Below are 24595 nucleotides of genomic sequence, written 5' to 3'. Positions count from 1 at the left end.
CACTGTAGCCCACAGAACGTACCACCACAGAGATCTATATTACTATATACTTGCACGCTGATTTACACCTCGCTCAGAGCATATATATATATAATATGTGCGGGGCAAAGGCAGACTACTACTAACTTCAATCACAGTAATAAATAGAACGACAATATTATCATATTATCGACACTATGTACACAATAATTGGCGCATATATGTACCTACCTATTTATATTATAATATAAATTATAATGAGAGCTAAATTATATAGATACCTCCTACAAGGCGTGGGTGAACGTTTCCAATCATTCTCAAAACACACTTCTCCACTTACACCCACACCTATACTCTCGACGTACACACACCACCATAGTCGAACGATTCACCGCGCAAATGGCAATAAAATACATTTTGTACAATGCATGTGCTGCACACAATCGATGTCGAGTCGTCGCGCTGTCGTCGTTTTCATTGGAGGCGTGAAAGGGATGTGTATGTACTACATATTATTATTACTATTTTGAATCACGTGATTCACGAAAACAAATTTACCAGGCCGGGTGATCGGGTGATGGGTAAATAAACGGGGGCAACTAAACCATGGTGCAGTTTAACTGGCGAGAGTTTGAAACGATGACTCGTCGTGCAGTACAGCGCGTATATTACTCACATACTTACAGAAGCATTTTTCTTTTCGTTGAAAATTGCAAAATTTCAATTTTATCAAGTGACCAATAAAATACGCACACATAATATGCAATATATATCAAATAAAAATCATCACAATTTTACAGCTAAAAGAGATAATACATACATATTTTGTATATGAGTACCTAGATTGCAATCTACTAATCTATAACTAGCGAAGCAGGGTTAGGTGGACGAGAAAAGACTACGACATGATTTATGTCGCTTATAACAAGATGGCAAATTTTCTCGACATCACTGGAGGCTGTGTGCATGAAATAATGCAACCGTTGCTGTTGATCACTGCATGCTCTAAATGATATAAGCCAACGAGTGGATTACTCCGAGAAATAAAATAAGAGAAAAAAAAGCAAGTTTTATTTTATACACTCCTTTTCATGTCTTGAACGCATAATATATGCATAGCGAAAGGAACGGCAGATTTTAGAACGTTCTTAGTATCAAGCAAAGAAAACTAATCACTAAGTTCTCGTTGATTATTAATTATTATGCTCACCATGATACTCATAAACACACAGTCACGACGGCTTAGATTGCAGATGTATTTAAATGTTGAAAGAAAAAGAAAAAATGTATTCTGTGCAGTGCCCGATTTACGCGGAAAATGGTCAAGACATCAAAGTCAAAACGATAACTCTTGGATTTATACGTTATATTCACTATTTCTTAAAACTATTCGAGAAACTATACTCGAGCTACAATAAATAATTCCAAAAATTACTTCCATCAAGTATGATCGATAAAAATGATAATTATATTGTTCATTGTGTATAGCGCTACATTTTATTTTCGAAACTTAATATTCATTTGTGTTATTATTTTTTTTTAATATTATTATAATATTAAATTATCAGATACAAAAAATACATTTGGAAATACAATTATTTATAGCTGCAATTATTTAACCATCGGAATATTTATGATCTACATTACATTACGATAAAGTTTATGATCTGTACAACTCACTAAATTTTATAGCAAATTCAACTTTAAATATTTTAAAACTATAAAATATAGTCACAATAACAATAGTATGATGGGTAAAATGTTATTAATAAATAATACGATAAATTATTATCTAAGTAATTAATCTATAATATAATGATGTTTTTGATGTGACATTAAAATCATTCCAGTGGAGTAATTATCAAAACTCTCTACTTTTAATGACAAACAATATATGTTTATACATATAACCTATATATAAAAAAAAAATACATCACTGTAACTGTAAACTCTGCAACTATATTGATATTACAAAATTGTACCTATAGTTCAAATTTTTGAGATACGTCTACCAGAGTGGGTAATTTTTAAACCCCAAAGTACAAACTAGATTCAACCCTCAATATTTATTTCTGAAGTGAATCTTTTACTTCAAAACACGATGATCCTCTATAAAATAATAGGCACCTAATCTCATCGTAAGAACAAAAAATATAAAAAATTATGATCAGTAGTGATTATAAAAAACGTATTAATAATTCCCATTTCATAATACTGAAAGATATCCACAAGACCAAAGATGATAATTTACGTAAGTCGTACAAAAGTCTTTAAAACTTAACTAATAAAAACATATAATTAAAATACATAACCGTTAGAACTACGAGATTGTAAAAATACAAAAGTTTAATAACTTAACAAAATAACTCAACAATACCAAACATGAAAACTAATAAATCTAAAAACTACAACAAAAACAATTTAATGTTTTCCAGGTTTATTAGTGATTTATGTTTTTTTAATCTAACTGGCTTTGACATTTTACGCAAGCAACAATTCGTTTATAAAATTAAATAATATTATGAAGTTGGTTACAAATTACAATCATAATTCACACCTCAATAAGTTCTCCTAAGCTGACGTATAATAAAGTTGAAAAATCCTAAGAGAAAAATGCAATACTTTTTAAAACAAAATTTAAGTAATTTAAAAAATAAATAAAAAAAATGATCTTTTAAATTTACCAAGTGAAAAATAAACAAAATCATGGAAATAATCAACGTAGGTGTACATTATTTGTCATAGTAGGTACCTATTATATTATCCCCAAATAAAACCCGACAGCTACAGGTTTTACAATGATATACTTGATATTCTTGAATTACCGAAAACGCTTTAAAACGATATTCTCATGTTTCAATCCTTTTGAATTTATAGCCGACCTAACCAGACACCTAAATAGCATATACAATGTTCTTTGGGTATCAAAAATGAAAACTTTTATTGTTTTTCGTTGATGGTCTAAAAAATAAAAAAAATAAATTAAAATTATTATTGTGGTGTTCGGTAATGTTACTTGATTTATTTAGTTATAGCTTATATAGATAATATTATTATATTTAAAGACTTGGGATTTGAATTGAAGTCTTAAAGTTGTAGAACCCATTTAGTCAACAAAAAAAAAAACCACTTAAACGGAATAATAAAGAGAGTTCGAAAACAAGTAAAACCTTTATCCAATCAATCACAACCAGAATTTAAATAAATGCCAATAACAATATACGTTAAATGTTTAGGTTCTACACAAAGAGTTCACATTTTAAAAACACAACAAGATAAGACAAAAATAAAAAATATAAGATATTATATTGATAAAAGGACATTATATTAATTACACTATCCTACATGATAAGGATATTAAATAGTTACAGCGCAACGACATAAAAAAAAATTTAATTCATTTTTTTTTCTTTTGAACCGATCTTGAAGAAAGTTCCGAATGATCATTACTACTGCGATTCATTTTATTTATTACAAAAGGACTTTCATAATTATTTAAAAAAATGAAACTATTTTTACACGATTTCGTGATTAAAAACAATATTAATACGTTTTTCTTAGTAAATTTAGCAATCATAATAATTGAGTCAAATAAAAACAAGTAGGAAGACAATAATATACTATACAATAAGTATGTTATAATATTTTACCTAAATAAACGAATATTTTCGTAATTGTGTTCTAAACAATTTTTTGAGTAACTGAATTTCCATAAATTATTCGGGAGCAGGAATGTTATTATTATTTCAAAAGTGCAGAAGACAGCATTCACCATAAATGCAATTGTTGTTTTAGATTAATGGACTATAAACTTTGAGCTATACTAAATTATTATAAGTTTTAATTTTATGTACATTTGTTAAGTATATTAAGTTTTTATGAAATAAATATTTTTTTCAACATTAATTGGAATATTATAAAATATAAATACAATGAAATCGAATAAAATAAAAAATTATTTTATTTTTATTTATAATGATGACGTCCATAATCGAATAATCACATCAATGATATGATATTATATTGGTACATCAATCATACAATAACATATCGTAATTATTAAACAAATTATATCGGTCTGACTAGTTTGATGTTATTCGATTTTAAGCTAACATTGTAAGTTGTCTACCAAAAACGGAATTTTTCTGTCTAGTTGATTATCTCGCTTAGTCAACCAATCTCTAATGGTGAGTCATTCATGCGTTTTTATTTTCAGTATATACATTAACTATAGTTAACAGTTAAAGCTTTTTAAACACACCAGTGTGTAAATATTTGTCAATGTGAGAAAACAATTCATTTTTTTAACCAAAAATGTGCCCGTCCTACAAAATCTATACATATATATTCAGCATGCGTTTTTCGGGGGAAAAAAATTTGTCTTTTTTTACCGGTCGTGGGTAGTTTTGAAGTGAACCTTTCTTATTTTTTTCTGCCAATTCTTCAGTTTTTTGGAGAACGAAAGGACCTGACACGAGAGCACCTTTATTACTGACTTTCACAAGACATTCTTTCAACACGCGTTCAACTACATTAGTATCCTTTTCACACTTTTTCCATTTTCGATTCTGAATTGTAGAGACTCATTTTATAGTGTTTCATATTCAATGTAATTTTTTTTCAATATTCTACCCAATATTGCAAATAGTGAAATGTTACTTGCTGCCTAACGTTAACAATTTTTGGAAGACGGTCGTACTTTTTCTAAAAAATGTTAATTTGTCACTACAACTATAGAAGCATGTCACGTTAAGTTAGCACTAATTTTAACAACAAAAAAATGACAGTTTGATGTTGAAACTCGAATAACGACTGATTGTACATCGGACAACGCTTATACAGTCAACTGCAATGATTACTGTAACGTCATTGTGTATACCTATTAAAATTATAACAATAATTGCGATAGATTTGAAATTCGATAAAATTTGATGTACCTACATACGTCACATACATAGTTATATCATGGTTAAAAATCAATAATAAGTAACAACCATCACAAAAGTTTATTTTCTACGATTTATGAAACTCGAGTCCAATAACCGAATTTAATCTATTTGGATATGTCCGGACTATTTCAGGTGATTTTCATAATAATAATCAACAACATTTAATGTGTTCACAAATTAATGCAATTAATTTATATGGGCACTATTATTACCCTAAATTTATTTTATTCGTACAATATGTATACCTATTTTAAGCCGTTCGGTTGAAACCAAGTTTTATCGTGGCGAAACAACCAAAATATTGTGTACCTATACAATAAGGTAGTCTGAAAAATGTACACAATACCGCGAGGGAACGCGTCACAATATATATGTAAGAACTTGTTTATAAACTTTAATTGGTAAATATCAACTTTGACGTACACGCACAATAAGTAAACAATACACTATAATAAACTCTCGAGTTTCCTACGTTTCTTCAATAAAGACCTCGCATTAGCAGCGGCTAACAGATGTACGTTGCGGGAGGATTAATGAAACAATTTAATACGCCCGAAATGTACCTAACACAAATCTCTCATTTAAGTGCTACCACTGTATATATAAAACGAATTCGCGTTTACGGGTGGTAATCCCACGATAAACGTAAAAAAGGAAATAAATAACCTAAAGACGAAATAACCGCCCAAAGTGAAAAATAAAGCTGTCCTAATGTTGTGCAGTTATTATATTAAATTTTAAACTACAATTGCGTACCAACATCGACAAAACGATACATTTCGAAACCTGTATAATACATCAAAAAAATAAAATAAAATAAATAAATACCGATCTATATTTCTGTCGTGTAATAGTTGAATTGTGATTATGAGTCGTAAAATCAAATACGTTTTAAACGTTCTACTATTTTAGTGTTTCCGCTCTCTTGTAGCAATACCACCTACCTAGCCATATTCTTACTCCTAAAATATTATACAATATATAACCTGTAAAGAATTCAATTTATTTTACTCAGTAGTTACGCAACAATTTTAATCGAAAACCAGCTATATATATATATATAAATATATATATTATACGATAGTAACTGCAGCGCGACAATATGGACTGCGAGATTACATGGCGAAAAACGAACCGACAAATAAATAAAAGTACAGTTTTATGTCAAATCATATTTTATGTCGCTTTAAAACTCAAACTCCAGCGTATAAACGTCTACCACATTATACCACCCATTGATCATTGATTGATTTTCCGACGAAGCAAATATAAATGAAGAAAAAAACATTCGATGAACACTTGTCTAAGAGCTGAAGCAGTAAGCGCGATAACCACAAATTCTTATCGCTATATTTAATGTGCATCATCGTTACCTCGACTATTAAAATATGCATTGATAATAGGAACATAATTATGTATAATAATTAAAATATAATTATTATACTGCCAAGCAATTTATTAAAATTACTGTTTAAGGTTTAAACAATATGATATTTTCGTTGAACAATCTCTCTCGTATGCAAAATTCATGTGGCCAATTAGATTCGGGCCCAATCATGGAATACATTTTCATTTTTCTATATTGTTACCTGTGTTGTAACCTCTAAGGATAACTAAACACAGCAACTCAACCCCGTGAAGTTCCAACAATGTATGATTTCCTCAGTCAACATTTATTACAACCTATAACTTGTAAAATATTATAAAATACATTAAATACAGTATTATTAATAATATATAAATATAATAAGTACAAAATCTCCACGCGGTTTGACTTAAAATCTAAAAAAAAAAACAAACATATACGATCGAAAATAATATTGATTCATTTTTAACAGTAATCATTCAATACACAACATATCATAATATAGCATATCCATCCTTTCGGATATTCAAACATTTCAAATAAACGCTAAAACCGCGACTCATATAAATATGTTACAGCTAAACAATAATAAACACACATCATGTAGATAGCATATTTATGCACATAGTTGCGCATAAATATGGAATGATAAAAGCTTAAACTGCATGGTATAACTAAATAGAATATAGTTTTATTTTTCACATCAAGAACCTAAGAATATAGAAATATGTTCACAGATGTAAAAAATAGTATCCAAATGAAGTAAGAATGGACGAACGATGTTATAATAGAAGCGGTAGAGGAGACGTCAAGTAAAAAAAGTTGATACTTTACACGTACATTTGTAATGAAATTTCAGGTTACCTTAGTAACGAAATCTGACGAAACGGCATCGAGGCATAAAAAGAAAACCCAGATGCAAATGGACGGGACGAGATGAGAAAGGAACAATAATAAAGAAACGGACTAAGGCGAATTTTCGAACCCTGGTTACTTTGAAATCAAATTTGATTATTGTAATTTATTATTCAAGAAAAAGTATAATCATGAATAAAAATACCGAAAACTTTTCTGATTACATTGAGAAAATACGGTTGGGAAATACAGAGATAATATAATAATATAGGTATGATGTATAATACATAATACATATGACGTATATACTCTATACAGTTACGTGCACTCAGTTGACGGGGACATATTTACTATTTAATGGGTGGAAAGGTTAAAATACGATTGCCTCGGGGCGTAATGGGAGCATGATGACTGATGGGTATAATGCTACTCGGAGGGAGATTGGTCAAACCGTGACGAGGCACGGTGGAGGATAGGGGAGTAGGGGGTGGAGGGGTGTTAAGTATACACCCGTGGCGCCAAAGTCCTTAAGTCGACGTCACTACTGTATACTTAATACTCACAGTAAAACACAATTTAGAAAAACTTAATACAGAATACCATTTCACTTGCAGTGTACGCTGTAAACATGAATCTGATTTTACCTACTGCAGATGGAAAATATATACATTTTATAAACCAGAATATTTCAGAAAAATATAAACTTGCTAGGACAGACATGTTAGAATATTTTTTTAAGCAACTACATATGACAAATGAACACAAGAAATAGTAATCAAAAAGAATAAAAAATGATATTTTATCCTTCAAGTTTCTAACATTGTGATAAAAAATGAACAAACACAAAATATTATTAGAATTATTTTATATCCATCTGACAAACTCACTCTTTTCCTAATTATTTTTAACACACTAAACAATACAATTTTGTAGATATAAACATACTTTTAATCTAAATCTTTGAGAACTGACTCTGCAATTTCAAAATACATTTTAAGTTCGCTAAAATCAGTAAAATGTAAAAAAAAAATGTCACCAAACAGTCACAATACATTTCTGAAAGATTTTGCAAACTGTATTAATTAATCAAGGTATTTATAAGTTTTTAGGCATTTCAAAAGTATTTTTTTTTCATATTTTGTGAACAAAAATATATATTGTTAAAAAAAAAAATAGAGTAACCATTATATTTAATGGTTTGTTTTTATTATGTTGTTATTTATTCGTAGGTACATTACGTATATAGTGAACGATCCAAAAAAAAAAATTATATACTTTTTTAAATTTATCGGTGCTTATATGAAATAAAATAAAATAAATTTTCACTCCAAGTCCCGAGCTTCTAGGGTTATTACTGAGCTAGGACAAAATTACTGAGGATTACGAAGGTAGGTATATATAATGTAACACCGTAAATAAAACCATGCATTGGACAGTTGTTTGTGTTATTTCAGTTTTCTAAAAATATAAGTTTTGATAACCTAAAGTACTATCACTAATAGAACACAATCTATATGGTATTTTTTTTAAATTATTTGTTTGCAATACATAGGTACCTAAATAATAATTGAAACATAAAAAATGTGAATTAACAAAAATAAATCAACAATAAAGTACGTAATAACAACATTTTCTATCTCGATCTAAACATAATTTAAAAATAACAAATCATATTCAAACAGGCTAAAAATTGGAAACGAAACCAATAATCATACAATGGTTACAAAACGTTGAACAAGAAAAAAGAATATTGTATTCAGTTATTGTTTTAAAAATAAATGTTTATAAAAAAACATTTTATGAGATTTCTTACAGCCTAAAATTAACTTGGAAAATAATTGAAGAGATCACAATTTAAAAAAAGAAATGAAAATAAAATGGAATACGGTATAAAAATTAAAATATATAATCATCTATTGATCCAATCAGAGTTTCAAATTTGTTTAATAATGTTTTTACTAATATTGATAGCGATCTAGCAAATAAAATAAGACAATCAAATTTAAATTATGAGGAAATAAACATTAGTAAATCATTTTATGTGTATTTTAAAGAAATAATAAATGAACACGAAATTCTAAAAATAATTTTAAATCTTAAAGATGATATTGCTTCAGGATATGACGGAGTTTCAGTGAAAATGTTAAAGTCTATAGCTGGAATTATAATTAAGCCACTAGTATATATGTATATATAATTTAAGTTTGAAAGAAGGTACATTTCCTAATACAATGTAATTTAAAACTAGCAGTTATATTAAACCACTTTTAAAGACTGAAGATACTTCTATAGTGTAAATAACTATAGGCCAATTTCCATGATAAACGATTTCGCTAAAATTTTAGAAAAAATAATAAAAAGTAGATTAATCAAGTTTTTAGAAAATAATAAACTATAACTATTGTCCAAAAACTAGTATGGTTTTAGACCAGGACAGGAAACAGAAAATGCCTTGAACAGTGCGAATAAATTCATATACAATACTCTCAATAATGGTAAAAAGATTACGGCGATTTTTCTTGATCTAGCGAAAGCGTTTGATACGGTAAATCATCATGAAATAATAAACATATTGCCGAATTTTGTTTTAAAAAGTAATAGTTTAGGAGCTATTTGAAAAACAGAAAATAAATAGTTAAAATTAATGACGTCATGGGTGAGGAGATGAGAATTAAATGTGGAATACCACAGGGTAGTTTGATGGGTCTATTATTGTTTATTACATACATTAATTAATTCTATATTATATGATATGAAAATTGATGGTCAAACGTGCCTACTGTTTTCAATTGTTATGTGGGATTAAGTTCGCGTAAAAGCTATACAAGATTTTTTTAAAGTAATAAACTATTTAAATTACATAAAACTAACGATCGATTATAAAAAAAAAAAATTTAAAAATTTTTCAATTAATAAGAATGATAAAAGTTTTGATAACTTATAATTTAATATTTATGATAATTTGGACTCCTGTAATATTCCAATATATCAAAAAGTATATTGAGTTTGTAGAATTAGATACTTAAGTTATTAAATTTGATAAAAACATGAAATAAAACTTACATGTAAATAATATTGTGATTCGTATGCTTTTATTATCGTTTAGATTTTATAAACTACGGTCGTTTCTATCAATGCAAATTATGCGTATAATTTATTTAGCATTATTTCAGACAATATTCCAATATTGGGTTTATTGTTTTAGGGGGACTGAATCAAAATGCGTCTAGACCACTACAACTTTTACAAAGAAAAATGTTTAAGTAAGAATACGTTAATTGGTTCGACTAAAGACAAATTTAAGTTATTTGATGTGTTACTTTTTGAGTCGGTATATAATAAAATAAGTATTGCATATATAATTAAAAAACTTTGAATCCTATCTGGATATGAAAAAGGTAATAGTTAAAAGAAAAAATAGGGCATTTGATGTAAGAATGAAATATTCTAGAAAAGCGTTTGGTCAAAAACTCATAGACTATCTAAGTCCAAAAAACTACAACTTAGTGCCAGTAAATATAAAAAGGGAAATATATATCACAGAAAGAAATCATCGTATAACTACAGAAATGAAAAAAAAATTCAATTTGGTTATTTCAAATGCCTGAATAAACAGTTAGGAAGTATATTTAAATGTCGTAATTTAATATTAGTTACAAGTCTTATAATATTGTATGCATTGATTTTTCAATTCTTGATCGCTTCTTCTTATTTAATAATTAATTTGTTCATATTTGTTATATAACTCTCTACCACCACCACCACAAGCATGTACTTAAAGACGGTAAATATTTTTGTTAAATGAACAAATAAAAATAAAAATAAATTTCGTAACTCTATACCAAATGATACAACCTATATATTAAAACCTATTTATAAAGCTGTATTATATCACCATTCCATTAGAATCTATATAACATAATATCATATTATATTAAGTAGGTAGTGTTAGAGGAGAATACAATTTACAAATTTATATTACAGAAATGTCGAGAAATAATTAAAAACTTATCCTATCCCTAATACAAATCATGAATGATAACGTAGAAAAACTTTCCGGTACAAAATAATCATGCTATAATATAATACGTTTCCAAATAGAATTCCGAAATGAAATATTTCTATTTACACCGTAAAATAATTATGTAACAATATATTATTCAGGAGTGAACGAGACCGCTGTGAAACCAATGGGAGTGGCTAGCTCCTGTATATTAATGCATTTTATGGTATTCAACCCTTGCGTACGCGTATATAGGATAGGTATAGGTTTAATCATGACTTATTAATAATATTATTAACGATTACTTTTATTCGTTCCCCCAATAAAAATGTAATTCTCTTCGGAATAATTATAGAGCTGGGATTAATTTGCATTGGAATGTTTATTTTTGTTTAATCTTTTCAGACATTTGGGTACGTAATTTCTACGAATATTGATACAAATAATCTATTCTTTATTTTGCTTCTTTTTGCATATTTTAACTGTATATTTACACAAAAATAGCATTCTGTTTATGGCATGCCTATTTAAAAGAAAGTAGGTAGTTTAAGGCTAAATGAAAATGACGCACCTAATTTAAATTCCGTGAAACTATAATTTTTTAATTCACAAAAAAAAAAAATGTATAAGAATGTTAAGGATTAACTTAAAAGTTAGATTAACATAAATAATTTAGCATAAACAAATAATATAGTAATACTTTATTGAATTTATTTTAGAATAGAGATACTCTTCTCTTTCACTCAATGATTGCTTGAAAATAATTATTCAGAAATCCGTTGGATATTTTAGCATTGTATAACAAAATAAAATACCTACTTTACAAACAATATTTTCAATTTTATTTGAAACGATTGTCAAAACTTTAGGACCTTTCAATTTCGATATCGTATACGACTGAAACACAACTTTACTGTATAAAATAAAATAAAAGAGTTGTCTGCAGTTTTAAAGTGTACCTACAATGGCCGAAAACATAAAATCGATCATATTTGTCGTAAACCACCGCTCTGAAAATGATAAATGAGACGTGTCGAAATAAATGAATACGTTTTATTCGATACTCTGCAGTTTTACGAGCAACAATCGAGACGTGTTGTCTGCATTCCTGATCGATATTTATGAATTTTTCGCTGTAAGGAGGACTCGCAGAATAAACATGTACGTCATTTTACTAACGATTTTTGTTTTTAATTAAATCATATACGAGATACACATACGTAGAAAAGCGTGAATTAATACGCGTGGGCTAGTTATTATCCATTTACCCTGTGCCTTTCGATTATTGTTCACACGGTCGACGAAAATTCCATTCGCGCGGGATGTGGGAAAGCTCCTAAATATATGTATAGGCACCAGCGGAAAATACGCACCGATGTCTGACTACGAAGACGACCGCGATTATCGAAATCCACGATTTCCATCGGTAGATCTGTTTGAGCTTATCTTCGGCCACCACCTACGCTGTACGTGACATTTTAAACTCGCGAAAAATACTTGGAAAATATCGAAATTATGATAATATAAACCAGTGGCTCTACCTACATAAACGTCGGAAAACAGCTTCTCCCTAGGGGTGAAAACTCGACGACTCACCACCATGCACGCGAGTGGTATAGATAGCGCCCGGCCACTCGCCAGTGGATGCTCGCCGAATCGCTAAAGTCCGTCAGTCGACTAAACCGAATCAAACGAGAACGTCGCAAGCTTTTCCGGTAAGATTTATAACACGTGCGCGATACCAACATTATTATTATTATTATTATTATTTTTTACGATATTGAAATGGGTACTATTATCTGTTATCCCTCTACTACCGCGACTCTCAATTCTGTTATCTCGACTACCGCGACTAATTCAATTCTGTTATTTCGACTGCTATAGTACTATCCAGATATAGTTCCATATTTTAATACATAATACGCGTCATGAATTGCCATTATTTATGTAACAATGTAGAATATTAGTATAACGTTTATTTATCAGCAATCACACAAACTATCACAGTAGTGAAGAATTATAGTTAAAAACCACGATCTAAGATAGTACTAATTTACAACATGAAATCATCAAAATTATCACAAAACGTCAAATTACAAATTCTAAAATTATCACAGCAGTGGAAAGTTACTATAATATTATAAAACAAAAAGTCGTCAAAATTATCAATGAAACGTCAAGCGGTAGCAGGGATAACAGAAATGTACCTTGAAATGTATAACTATATTACTGCAATATTATAAAATTACGATCAGGTATATAACCGGTAGCGTATACAGTGTGCATGACGACGTTATGGCGAGGGTTTCGTGTGTATTTGCCATTTGACATATTATTATACGCGTGATTGGATTTTTGATTTTCAGTGATAATATTATCATATCAGGGCTGTTCGATTTCACACCGTTTGTGTGCAGGTAAATCCTTATGGTTAATAATCCGTATATGTGGTGATGTTGTACGCCAGCGTTTCTCAAAGTGTGGGTCGCAAACAATTTTTACGTGGATAATAAATAATAATTCATGTTTTCAAATTATATAGATTCCAAGAAATTGGATGAATTGTGAGTAATAATGATTACTAATAATTCGTCATGTATTTATTACGAAATACCTAATAAAAATGTATACATATTTATATAACACAAATTTTGTTTTTTATTACCTACTTTTTGAAAAGTGAAACAATGTGGGTCGCGAAAAATTTTTTGGGGGAAATTTGGGTCGCAGTACTAAAAAGATTGAGAAGCACTGTTGTACGCGATAATATCAGAGCATGATGATCCGTGCGTCAAAAGCTCGTAAATAAATACGCGCTCGTTGGACTTTCTCGAACGACGATATTGGCCCAATCGCCGCGATAACCGTTATCGTACAGTGTAAGGCTGTTGCGTGCAGCCGCTGGTTAGGTTAGCGAATGTATCGTCTATTAAGCTGCATTGATAATGCAGTACCGATGCAGTATGCACTACTATTACATTATACTATAGTTCATAAGTTGGCTTTGCGTTCGGCCGTCGGGAGGAGAAACAGGTACCTGGGTATAGGTACTAATGTCATCGATTCGCGAATGATGTTGACGGTGTCCCGGAAAACGCATGGCGACTGCTGCGAAAACATGTCGCCGACTAATGGCCGGAAGTGTACGAGCGGCGGCGGAGAGGGGATAATCGAAAAAACCGAAAACCCAAGGCCGACCGCGGACGACGGACGCGAAATCGTTATCAGCGACCGGGTAGAAAACACGGCCGAACAACACGTGATAACGAATGTCGGCGTCGAGGTTATCAGTTCGCGCGACGGCCTGGATTTATTGATTTTTGCGCGGCGGTCTAGATTCCGAGGCGCCGGTCCGTTAGACGTCGACGGTGAACCCCGGCCGCCGCGCCACCGTAACTGCGCGTGCACAACACGCCGTTTGGCCTCTTTATTCGCGTTCGCCCGGCGGTGTCGCGCACGGGGGGTGTGTTGTACCACTGTTGTCGTCGTCGTGGCCGTGGCTAAACACAAGTTCAAACGGTGACCACGACCACGGGATATCGCGGTAATATTTTAATATAAAAATATAACACGTCCACCTTGGTCGTCGATCGTCGTCGAGCCGGCGGTCATGCCGAAAAAGAAACCGATACCGATCGAAGATCTGGTGGTGCCGCCGCAGGACACCCGGATATGCGGTACGATATGCGTGTGCCAGATGACGGCCGTGCTGAGCAGCGTGGCCATCGTGTACCTGACGGTGGCCATATACATGCCCACCATGCGGGAGTTCAAGTCGGGCATATCGGAGGACCCGGTGGTGTGCACCACCACCAGGAACGTGTCGTCGCAGAAGTGCGACTGGAGCTCGTGCAGCGAGTGGTGCCTGAGCAAGCCGTCCGGCGGCTGCGCGCAGATCTACGTCAACATTCGGCAGAACGGGTCGGCGTTGCTGTTGCACAATTGTTCGCACGTTGTCAACAAGACGTGCTTCGGGTTCGACCCGGAGAACGCCAAGCGGTATACGTGCATCCGGGACGAGTGCAAGACGCTGACCGGTACGTTCAACTGCACCGACGGCGTGTGCATAAACATCACGGACGCGTTCCGGTGCGAGTTCCGCAACACGGAACTGCCGCTCAAGTGCAACGAGTACCGGGGCAAAATCACGTGCATGTCCATATCGGGCCTGAACAGCTGCACTCGCGGCGAGTGCAGTCGCATACTGGAGCCGTATAACTGCGACCGGCGGTGCGTGGACATACCGACCAGAAACAAGAACGTGATCGTGCTGAGCGGCGACCGGACGTTCTTGGCGCATTGCGACGCGGCCTCGCACCTACCCGGTTACATGGAGGGCGACCCGCTACCGCGGGAAGTTGACGGCGGCGGCGCAGTCGTTGATACCGAACGGCGGCGGCGGATATGGTCCGAGGAACAGGACGACGTGATGATCGCGTCGTGCATGAGCGTTGTGCTGGGCGGACAGACCGGTGACCTGCTGGCCACGGACTGCGTCAACGGGTCGCTACTGCGGCAGGACGTGCTAGCCGATTTCGCCAACTTCTCGCACCTGACCAACCTGAACGCGCAGAGCGATCGACCAATCGTGGCCGGTGACACGGTGGCGCCTCGCGAACACAAGCTACTCATCGCCAAGGACAGTCATCTGCACATCAACTTGGAGGGCTGCGTGAACACTCTCCGCGGCGAGTGCGACGTGTTCATCCGGCGGTTCGGCAAGGACGGTTCCGACCACAACGCTCGAGCCCGGTTCCGGTGCTACTACGCCACCGGCATACCCGAGCTGGCCGTCGTCCGGTTCGACCTGGGCCGCACGTACAAAGAGTTCCTGGTGGCGTCTGTGGTTCCGGTGGTCATGCTCGTCATATCGTGCTTGACGCTCATCCTGTGCCAGCGAACGGTCGAAGTGGGCGACGATGCCAAGATGCGGTTCAAGCGCAAGAGCATCCGGACGCTGTTCCCGCTGCACGATCGCGAGCTGGACAGCATCGCGGGTCGCCGGCCGTCCACCGTCGACATGGACAACACGTCCCTCTGAGATTCGCTACGTGAGTATAACACAGAATAGTAATGTCGTATTTTGTTAGTGAATCGTAAGTCGACGTCAATCGCGCATCCTGTCCGTTCTTCTCCTGTACACTTTTCGTGGCTGTTCGTGCCGATTTGGGGCCTGACATTTTTATAAAGCCATAGATGGCAATTTGAATCGTTTTCAATAGTCCATACTTAGGTTCAGCGAGAGAACACGCCGACGGTAATCGGTTTTTCTGCGCATTCCCCATCACGCAACTCTCTGCCCACACGGGAACCGGTTTCGATAACTGTGCGTGTTCTCTCGAAATGTACTTCTACTTCACGAATTCGCCGGTTTTCGCAAAATTTAAAAAAAAATTAAAAAATAGTGCTTCAACCTATTTCAGTTTTATTGTTGTCCTAGGATAGTAGTCCCCTTTTCAATCCAATTTCCCATCCGAATCCGTTTACAGGTCCTGAGAACGCCATATATAGATAGTTATTTTATCGTGTCCGACATTACTCCAACTCATAAAACCTATTGATACGTTACACTTGCAGGGATACGATTATCATTACTTATAACATAACATTGTACAATTGTTATTCTATTTCGTTTTATTGACCATGTCTTTCGTTTCTTTTTCCAGGCATTCCCCTCCTACAAGATAGCCCTACTCGTCAGCAACAGATGTATTCGTTGCCAGACTACTAGAGCTCACATTTCACTGCGATCCGGACGGCTTACATAAAAAATAAGCTTCGTACACGATACAAATCCGGATCGGTGAGGGGAACGCGTGATTTTTAAGACATTAAAAAAAAAAAATTGTTATTAGTGAGATTAAATTGTATTCACTCGTTTAACTATAGTCCATCGCATCTCGAAAATTGTGCACATAAAATAATATATACATTTGTGACTTGACACATCTTATTACCACGTCGCTAAATTTTTAAAAATATATATTTTTGTTATAATACACTCGATGCCTAACAATATTCACACGATAATAATATTAAACAATAAGCTTTATGTACTTTTATAGATGTATGCGCAGCGACAAGACATTTTTTGCTGTACCTACTTTAAACCAATTAAAAGCAATGATATCACTGAAAATATAATAATAAATAATAATATACTAAATTCTTGTACACCTACGATAACAGTATATAGGTGCGCATATATATATATAAAGTAAGTTATATTGTAAGATACTATTTTTAAATATAAACAATTGTTCAATATTAAGTTTATACTCATTGTAATTATTTATGATTGTAATATTATTTGTTATGTTATTTTATACACGTTAAATGTTGTTATAACTTCTAAGGATAATATCTAAGTCCGATTTACAATACAAGCGTTTCTATAGTGGTATTAGTAGAACGTAATTGAATACCATAGGTGCGTATAGTTTTTAAACGATGCGCTTTTAGACCGATGTTTGTAAATGTTTGTATTATTGTATATTATTGTATATCGTATTATTTACGTTGTCATTCTTCTGTGTGGAAATCTCGTTCACCGGTATCAACAAAATACGGTCTAAAATAATAATATTGTGATTTGCACTAATTTTGTACATGAGTTCAAACACGCATGCTATACATAATAATATTGTTGTTAATATTGATATATTATAATATATCCTAGACATTTTTTACAACTAACAATTTATAAAAAATATATATATTATTATATTCGATATAATTATATGTACACATAATTTCTGTTGCTTAACGATAGTGAAACCAACGTAAATTATACTTATAAATATATACACGATCAATTATTACATTGTTAAAATGTTTTATTTTAAATTTTTAACCATGCTTAAGAGGTTATACATTATTATACTAGAGTTTTTGGTTTTAAAAAGCAATACAACTCCTTTTTAAAATTCTGAAAATGTCTCACCTAACCTATTATTAAAATGAGTAGGTGCCTAACACAAATTTTAGTATAATATTAGCATAAATTAAGTATAGTTTTCAAAGTAAAAATTGAATATGTTTTTAAATTTGTATACTCCACGTACGTATTACAGGGTAGAGGTTGGCTGCAGGAGTTTTTAAAGTCTAAGTTTACCAAACCGAAATCGAGTAAAATCGATAATTATTCAAAATCAACTATTGAAAAAATATTATTATTATTGAATTTGTTTTATTATAGTATAGATTAGAAGAATAAAATATGTGAAATCGGGAAGACGAGATTCAGAAATAATCGATTTAAACCCGAAATCAATAAATATCATGTCGTTTAAATCTTTGCTGCAATTCCTCAATACTGTGAAATTCGATAGATTGCCTATTATATAATATACAGAACTATTTAAGTATAGTAAGCTCGACCAAATTTTATATTCTAACTATGGCATTTTTAAAACTCCGATTCCTGAAATTTTTATCAAGACTTTACTCTGAATTTTCAAAAACTCTTACAATATATACACATCATTGATGAGCCGACCACCGTCGAATCATGTAGCTATATATAATCAACACGAGTGATTTTCTTTTGTCCTCCGCAGATATAGCGACTAACTAAGGGAAATTATGGCCGGAAATGTCGCTGACGACGAGAGGGAAATGCGGAGCCGACTGCCCAGCCAGGACGAAGGATCGAGACTGCTCGGCGAACCGGCCGAGGATGGGTTCTGTGAGCGCATCAAGCCAAAAGTGAGCCTGTGCCTGGGCACCACGGCCGTGCTGTCGTTCATGGTGTTCCTGTTCCTCGTGCCGTTCGTCGTCGACCCCGCGGTGTCCAGGCTGATCGCCCGGTACGCGCCCGAGCCCGGCACGTGCGCGCTGCATGAGCACGTGTTCGCGGCCGGCTTGAGCAAGTGTACGTGGTCGTCGTGCCGGGAAGGCTGCACGTCGGCCACCACGCGGTGCCATCAGATAACCGTCAACTACTCACTGACGCCGTACCAACAATACGAACAGGCACGAAACCGAAGGGCGTACTATATAATATTTAGAAAACATTACGTTTAGGGTGTTTTCTTTTGTTTTTGTTTTTTAAGACGTTTGTGGATTATTTTTCTAAATTGATACGAATTGTACATAAGTACAGAGACATAGACAATATTTTTAACTACATGACAACGAAGACAATGAATACAAAACCGATAGGACACAATATAAAAAGTCATCTGCAGTTAATGGTGTAGGCGAGTACACTATCAATCGACGCGATTGATCACAAAATGCGTTCATGTTTTCACATTTTACCAGTGATCTAATGACTGCAAATTAAATTAAAAACATAATAGTTTGGATAGGTACCAAAAACAATGACTTTTTGAACTACAGATTTAAAATGCACAAGAAAGATATCCTAAAATAAAGCCTCAGCTGAAACACATGGATTAAGTTGAATGTGTTAAAAAATAATAATACAAATATCCACAATAGATACTTTAAACAACAAATAATTTATTTTTTCCATTATTTTTCCAAGCCACAACTTCAATACGAAATATCTAAATAGCTCGATTAGTCTTAACTTTAGATCGTAAAAGAAAATTAAAAAATATACAACACATTTCCATCTAAGTTTCCAATGAAAAGTCGTTCTCGTTTAAATATACAAATAGTCATCTTAAATTTAATAATTCCCAATAATCACGAAAAAATGACAAGAAAAGAAACTCAAATAAATTATATTCTAAGATAATTGGAAAAATGGCAGTAAATTCGTTATAAATTGACCATAAAAGGTAACGTGAAAAGCTCAACTATATAAGCTAACAGTTTATTGAAAAATAACTAAGACGTGTTTGATACGAAAAAACAAATAGTATAAAACTAAATCGAAATCTTGTAAAACTTTTAATGATTAAAATGATTGATCGACTTCGGGTGGTTTTATGAGTTTTAAAGGCGGATTAGGACCTAACCTAACCTAACGCTATAACAGAGGTTAACGTCAAAAACTATAAAATGTTATAACTAATTAAAATGAGCTGTTAATTCTTGTATACGACACGAAACGACTAAGATGTGTACCCAACACTTTTCGTCGCTACCTAAACAAAGCCATCGTAAAAATAAATAAATTGTGTGGTGGAGCCGAAACCGGTAACCAATAAATATTTATATTAGAAAGCTTTACCGGTGTATAATCTAGTTTATTTTCTTTGTTATATTAGAAAAACTCCTACTATACGCCTAGCTTCAGTAACAATAAATAATGATTTTTTTAATGTATGAGTACAAATAATTTGAATATAAAAATACACAAACGTAAAAAGTTTAATAAATCAAATCAAATCGCTGAGAATTCGAATCAAAATTTTTTATAAACATATATAATATATATTGTTTTCTGATATATAACAATACCATAGTATCAACTCAATTTCACTTAATGAGAATACTTGATTATTTTTTTTTTACAATATATTCAAATAAAAATGAGATAAACGAAATAAACTCATTACAATATACCTCTGTACATCGATCGCTAAATCAAACTCACTAACGACTATTATAGTAAAGATACTAATTTTATTTTTATGAAACTATAAATACTGACGGATTTCCACGACCTACACCTGTCTTGCAATATTACAGACAACGAATATAGGGCATTGCACGTAGTCATTTAAAATAACAACCTCGCTGCAGCAATATATTATATTCAAAAATATATGATTTCAAATCTAGTTTTCAAAATACACCGACACGACGTCGTAACGATGACGATGTGTTTGGACGTGTTGCAGGATCGCATGTCTCCCGAGTCACTGAAATGGGCGGGCACGGTGGTCCGGTTCCTGGTGAACACCGAAGGGTGCGGATATCCGCCATTCGTCAACTGCACCACGTTCGCCTTGAAGTACGGCCACATCGGTGTGGAGGACATCCCCGAGTTCGATAGCATCAAACAGCCGGTGATCCGAGAACTGTACAGGCACGGTAACGAGACGACACCGCTGGCACTACTTCCGCCGCCAACGCTGTTGGAAGCCTCCGACGGCGCGCTCCGGATGACCGCGGTTGACCGGCCGGAGCGAGAAGTCTCCGTCGCGACGTCGGCGGTCGCACTGAAAGTGTTCCCGTGTTACTACAGCCGCGCTTACCCCGACAGGGTGGTGGCCGACTACGACTGGCACCACACCATCAAGACCCTGGTGGCCGCCGTGGTCATACCCTGGACGCTGTTCGTGCTGTCGTGCACGGTACTGTGTTACTGGTACTGTCCGGCGCTCAAGCGAGAGTTCATGATCGACAAGAGAAAGACGGCGGCAATCAAAAACGAAAACCCGCAACTAGTGATCCGGTGAGCATCTCTTATTTTTTTTTCACCGTTCCTTTGGATATAAATACCGAACTGCAGTAATCCTGTATAGAGCCGAATTTAAACAGCACTCAGACATATTTTTATTTCATTGATCAATCTTCGGTTGACGAAAAGAATTCTTTATTGTTTTCAAAAATTAAGTTATTACTAGTTATAAACATTCGAAACACACAGCTACTTTCTGCAGACATAATATTTCAGACTTTGAAAAAAAAAAACGACTCATTGCAATTAATCTTAATTTACGCATCAGATACATGTGACGATGATGATTGTCCACAGTGAATGATTCCAAATCAAAATGGAAGAAAAATATATTATTGGATGAAGCTATAATACTGTTTGTGATTTATTAAAACATATTTTAGGACTAACAAAATCTAAATCTGGTATTAAAAAATCGTTTATATAGGTCCTATATGAACATATTATTACTAACTTTGATTACGAAATGTTGGCACGTGACCAAAAAAAGGTTCACAACCATGCTATTATATGGAATTATATAAGGTCGAACAGCACTCCCGTGCAATTCGTCTATCCAGCGCTATGTATAGGCTGTATTTTTTTCGATTTTTTTTCACCCTAAAAGATTTCGCATTTCCATAAAAAGAATAAAAACATTTTTATTCTCCGACTGAATATTCTCAATGCTATATAAACCCGATCGATGCTTTATAAATCCCATATTATATCTTATCCATATCGACAATAATGTAGGCACTGTCAACCAACACTGTATGATATTATTATGCTGTATATAATTTGTTTTACTCTCACACGCAATTAATCAAACCGCGACGATGTGAACATGTGAGTTTTACGACGATCGCTCGAGTTTAAATCGTTATAACTGTAAAATTTTGTCTACAGTCGTTCCACACAGCACACGCAATTCAATTGAATCCAACTCAAAACTGTACAATAAAAAAATAATTGCTCACATAAATGTGATAACAATAACAATAATAATACCCAACGAGCCGAACGAAAACAAGAAAATACACTACGAAGACTCGAATGAAATGTATTTCATAAAATTATTACACCACTCCTTGTAATATATGTCTGACATTAAATTAGAGTTACATATATATAGTATTCAACTTATATATAATTATTCATTCGACAATAACGACAATTTATTGCCGTCAACGATCCTATAATTTTAAGTCTAATGTCCAACATGTCTACTCTTATTTATACTACATTTACTGCGCGACTGTATAAAAGATAATTTCGTAATAACATTTTTGAAAACATTCCAAACTAAAAAATAAAAATCACTGCATTCAGCTTTTAAATTTAATTAAGTTAAGAAATGGAAAGTTTTAAACACTATATAAACAAAATTAGTTTTTATTAACTTGTATATTAAAGCCATGCAATCTATGTTTTTTTTAAAGAATAAAGAAACTTTAACGATAAAGTTATAAAGAAAATGACGTAACAGTGCAACACAATATACATTTTAAACAATTTCTGTACCTTTAGAATCCAACATTAGGCACAATTATAATGTATTCAATTTTATATATTAATAAAATAATTAATACTGACGTAACGCCAACAAAATTGTATGGAACCTGATGAAGCCATGATCAAACAAACAATAATTTTTACAAACAAATTAATTTATAAACAAAATTTGAATTTTAGCATCTGCTAATAACCCATTATTGAGGCTTAATCTCAAAATAAAAAAAAACCGGTCAAGTGCGAGTTGGCTCGCGCACCGAGGGTTCCGTAGTCCGTACAAACCTGTAGGTATATAAGTAAAAGTTCACCCATCACGACAATCGAGTCATAGTTATGGTATTTTTATTGCAAAATTAAATTTATAACATCAAAATATGGAAAGCTGGAGGATCATAAATACGCGTTCGTGAGGAAAAGGATTAGAAGTTTAAAATTATTTGAAAAAAAAAAATATTTTTTTTTTATATGATGAAACTAAAAATTTACGGTTTTCGTAATTTTTCCTATATCTGTACTATATGACGTGACTTCGTACGAAATTTCAAGATTCTAAGTTCACGGGAAGTACCCTGTAGGTTTTGATTCCCGTGCGAGTTTCGAAAATTTGCGAAAATTTGCGGCCTAAATGGCTGTATCTTTTGATTGCGTTGGCTTAGAAGGTTGATTTTTCTACAGCTTCCAGGGACAGTAGACCTGAGTATCATATACAAATTTCAGTTTGATACCTCCACGCGTTCCTGAGAAAAACGCTCTTGACAGACGGACGGACGGACGGACAACAAAGTGATGTTATAAGGGTTCCGTTTTTTTCTTTTGAAGTACGGAACCCTAAAAATGAATAGGTACCAACTGGATTTAAGTAATCATACTTTTTCCTTTTAACTGAAATTACAAAAATAGAAAGATAGTGATTGACTTTCAAATTACAACCTAATATTAAATTGTAACTATAAATAAATTCCGAAACATTTTATTTTTAAATACGTACCATAATAATATTATAATAAACAAAATGCCATTAATATTTATTATTTAACAGAATAATGTGTTATGTACCGAAAAAGTATATAATTTATTGCAATTATAATTTACAGGAGAAAATTGTCTAAACGGCCATTCAGTACAGACGAAGAAGATGGCGATTATTGATCAATAGACACACACATTTGCTATTTAATAATGGCTTTTTCTCAGGCACAAAAGCGAGTGCTAAATATTTTCAGTTCACTGATTCAATATAACTACATTTATACTTACATTTATATTCAGCTTTAACTTCACCTGAATCTAAATCAATAATTATGTACACCAAAAATCATTTTCTTTTTTAAAAATGTTTTTTTTAAACTTATATAATACGAGTATATATTTATTTACAAAGCCTACAAATGCTAATCGCTTTAGTCATAAGTAAATAAAATATTTTTTATACATGTATATTTCACTTTTTATAATAATAGTTTATACATCGACGTATAATAATTATTATAAAATATATTATAATATGCTGCTTGTTCATAAACAAATTGTTTTTATAATACCCTATACATAATGTAGCTATACAGTATATTATGTTATATTTGACTGAGTATGTATAATATATAAACTGTTTACCAAATTAACAGTAA

The 24595-nt window shown here is 33.0% G+C and overlaps 2 protein-coding genes across 3 annotated transcripts; both read left to right on the top strand.

The window, feature by feature from the left end:
* Positions 1–12766: 12766 nt before the first annotated feature.
* Positions 12767–24404, top strand: LOC107169680 (tipE homolog 2 phospholipid transfer protein). Of its 2 annotated transcripts, none has more exons than XM_015519501.2 (4): positions 12767–12867; positions 18712–19126; positions 20911–21467; positions 24062–24404. In XM_015519501.2, exons 2-4 carry the CDS (start codon positions 18737–18739, stop codon positions 24114–24116), a joined length of 1002 nt encoding a protein of 333 aa, XP_015374987.2. In that variant the 5' UTR covers positions 12767–12867; positions 18712–18736; the 3' UTR covers positions 24117–24404. The 2 variants fall into 2 exon arrangements, with proteins under 2 accessions (XP_015374987.2, XP_089081587.1); XM_089225461.1 differs by lacking the exon at positions 12767–12867 and adding an exon at positions 12878–13569.
* Teh3 (tipE homolog 3 phospholipid transfer protein) lies at positions 13569–17973 on the top strand. The gene is made up of 2 exons (XM_015519491.2): positions 13569–16203; positions 16819–17973. Exon 1 carries the CDS (start codon positions 14763–14765, stop codon positions 16191–16193), a length of 1431 nt encoding a protein of 476 aa, XP_015374977.1. The 5' UTR covers positions 13569–14762; the 3' UTR covers positions 16194–16203; positions 16819–17973.
* Positions 24405–24595: the final 191 nt, after the last annotated feature.

The sequence above is a fragment of the Diuraphis noxia genome, unplaced genomic scaffold (genome assembly GCF_037042655.1).
Source record: "Diuraphis noxia isolate RWA-SAM2 unplaced genomic scaffold, SU_Dnox_SAM2 contig0004, whole genome shotgun sequence".
Taxonomy (NCBI): Eukaryota; Metazoa; Arthropoda; class Insecta; order Hemiptera; family Aphididae; genus Diuraphis; species Diuraphis noxia.
The sequence above is the reverse complement of the archived record's forward strand: the minus strand, read 5'-3'. Positions and strand labels throughout refer to the sequence as shown.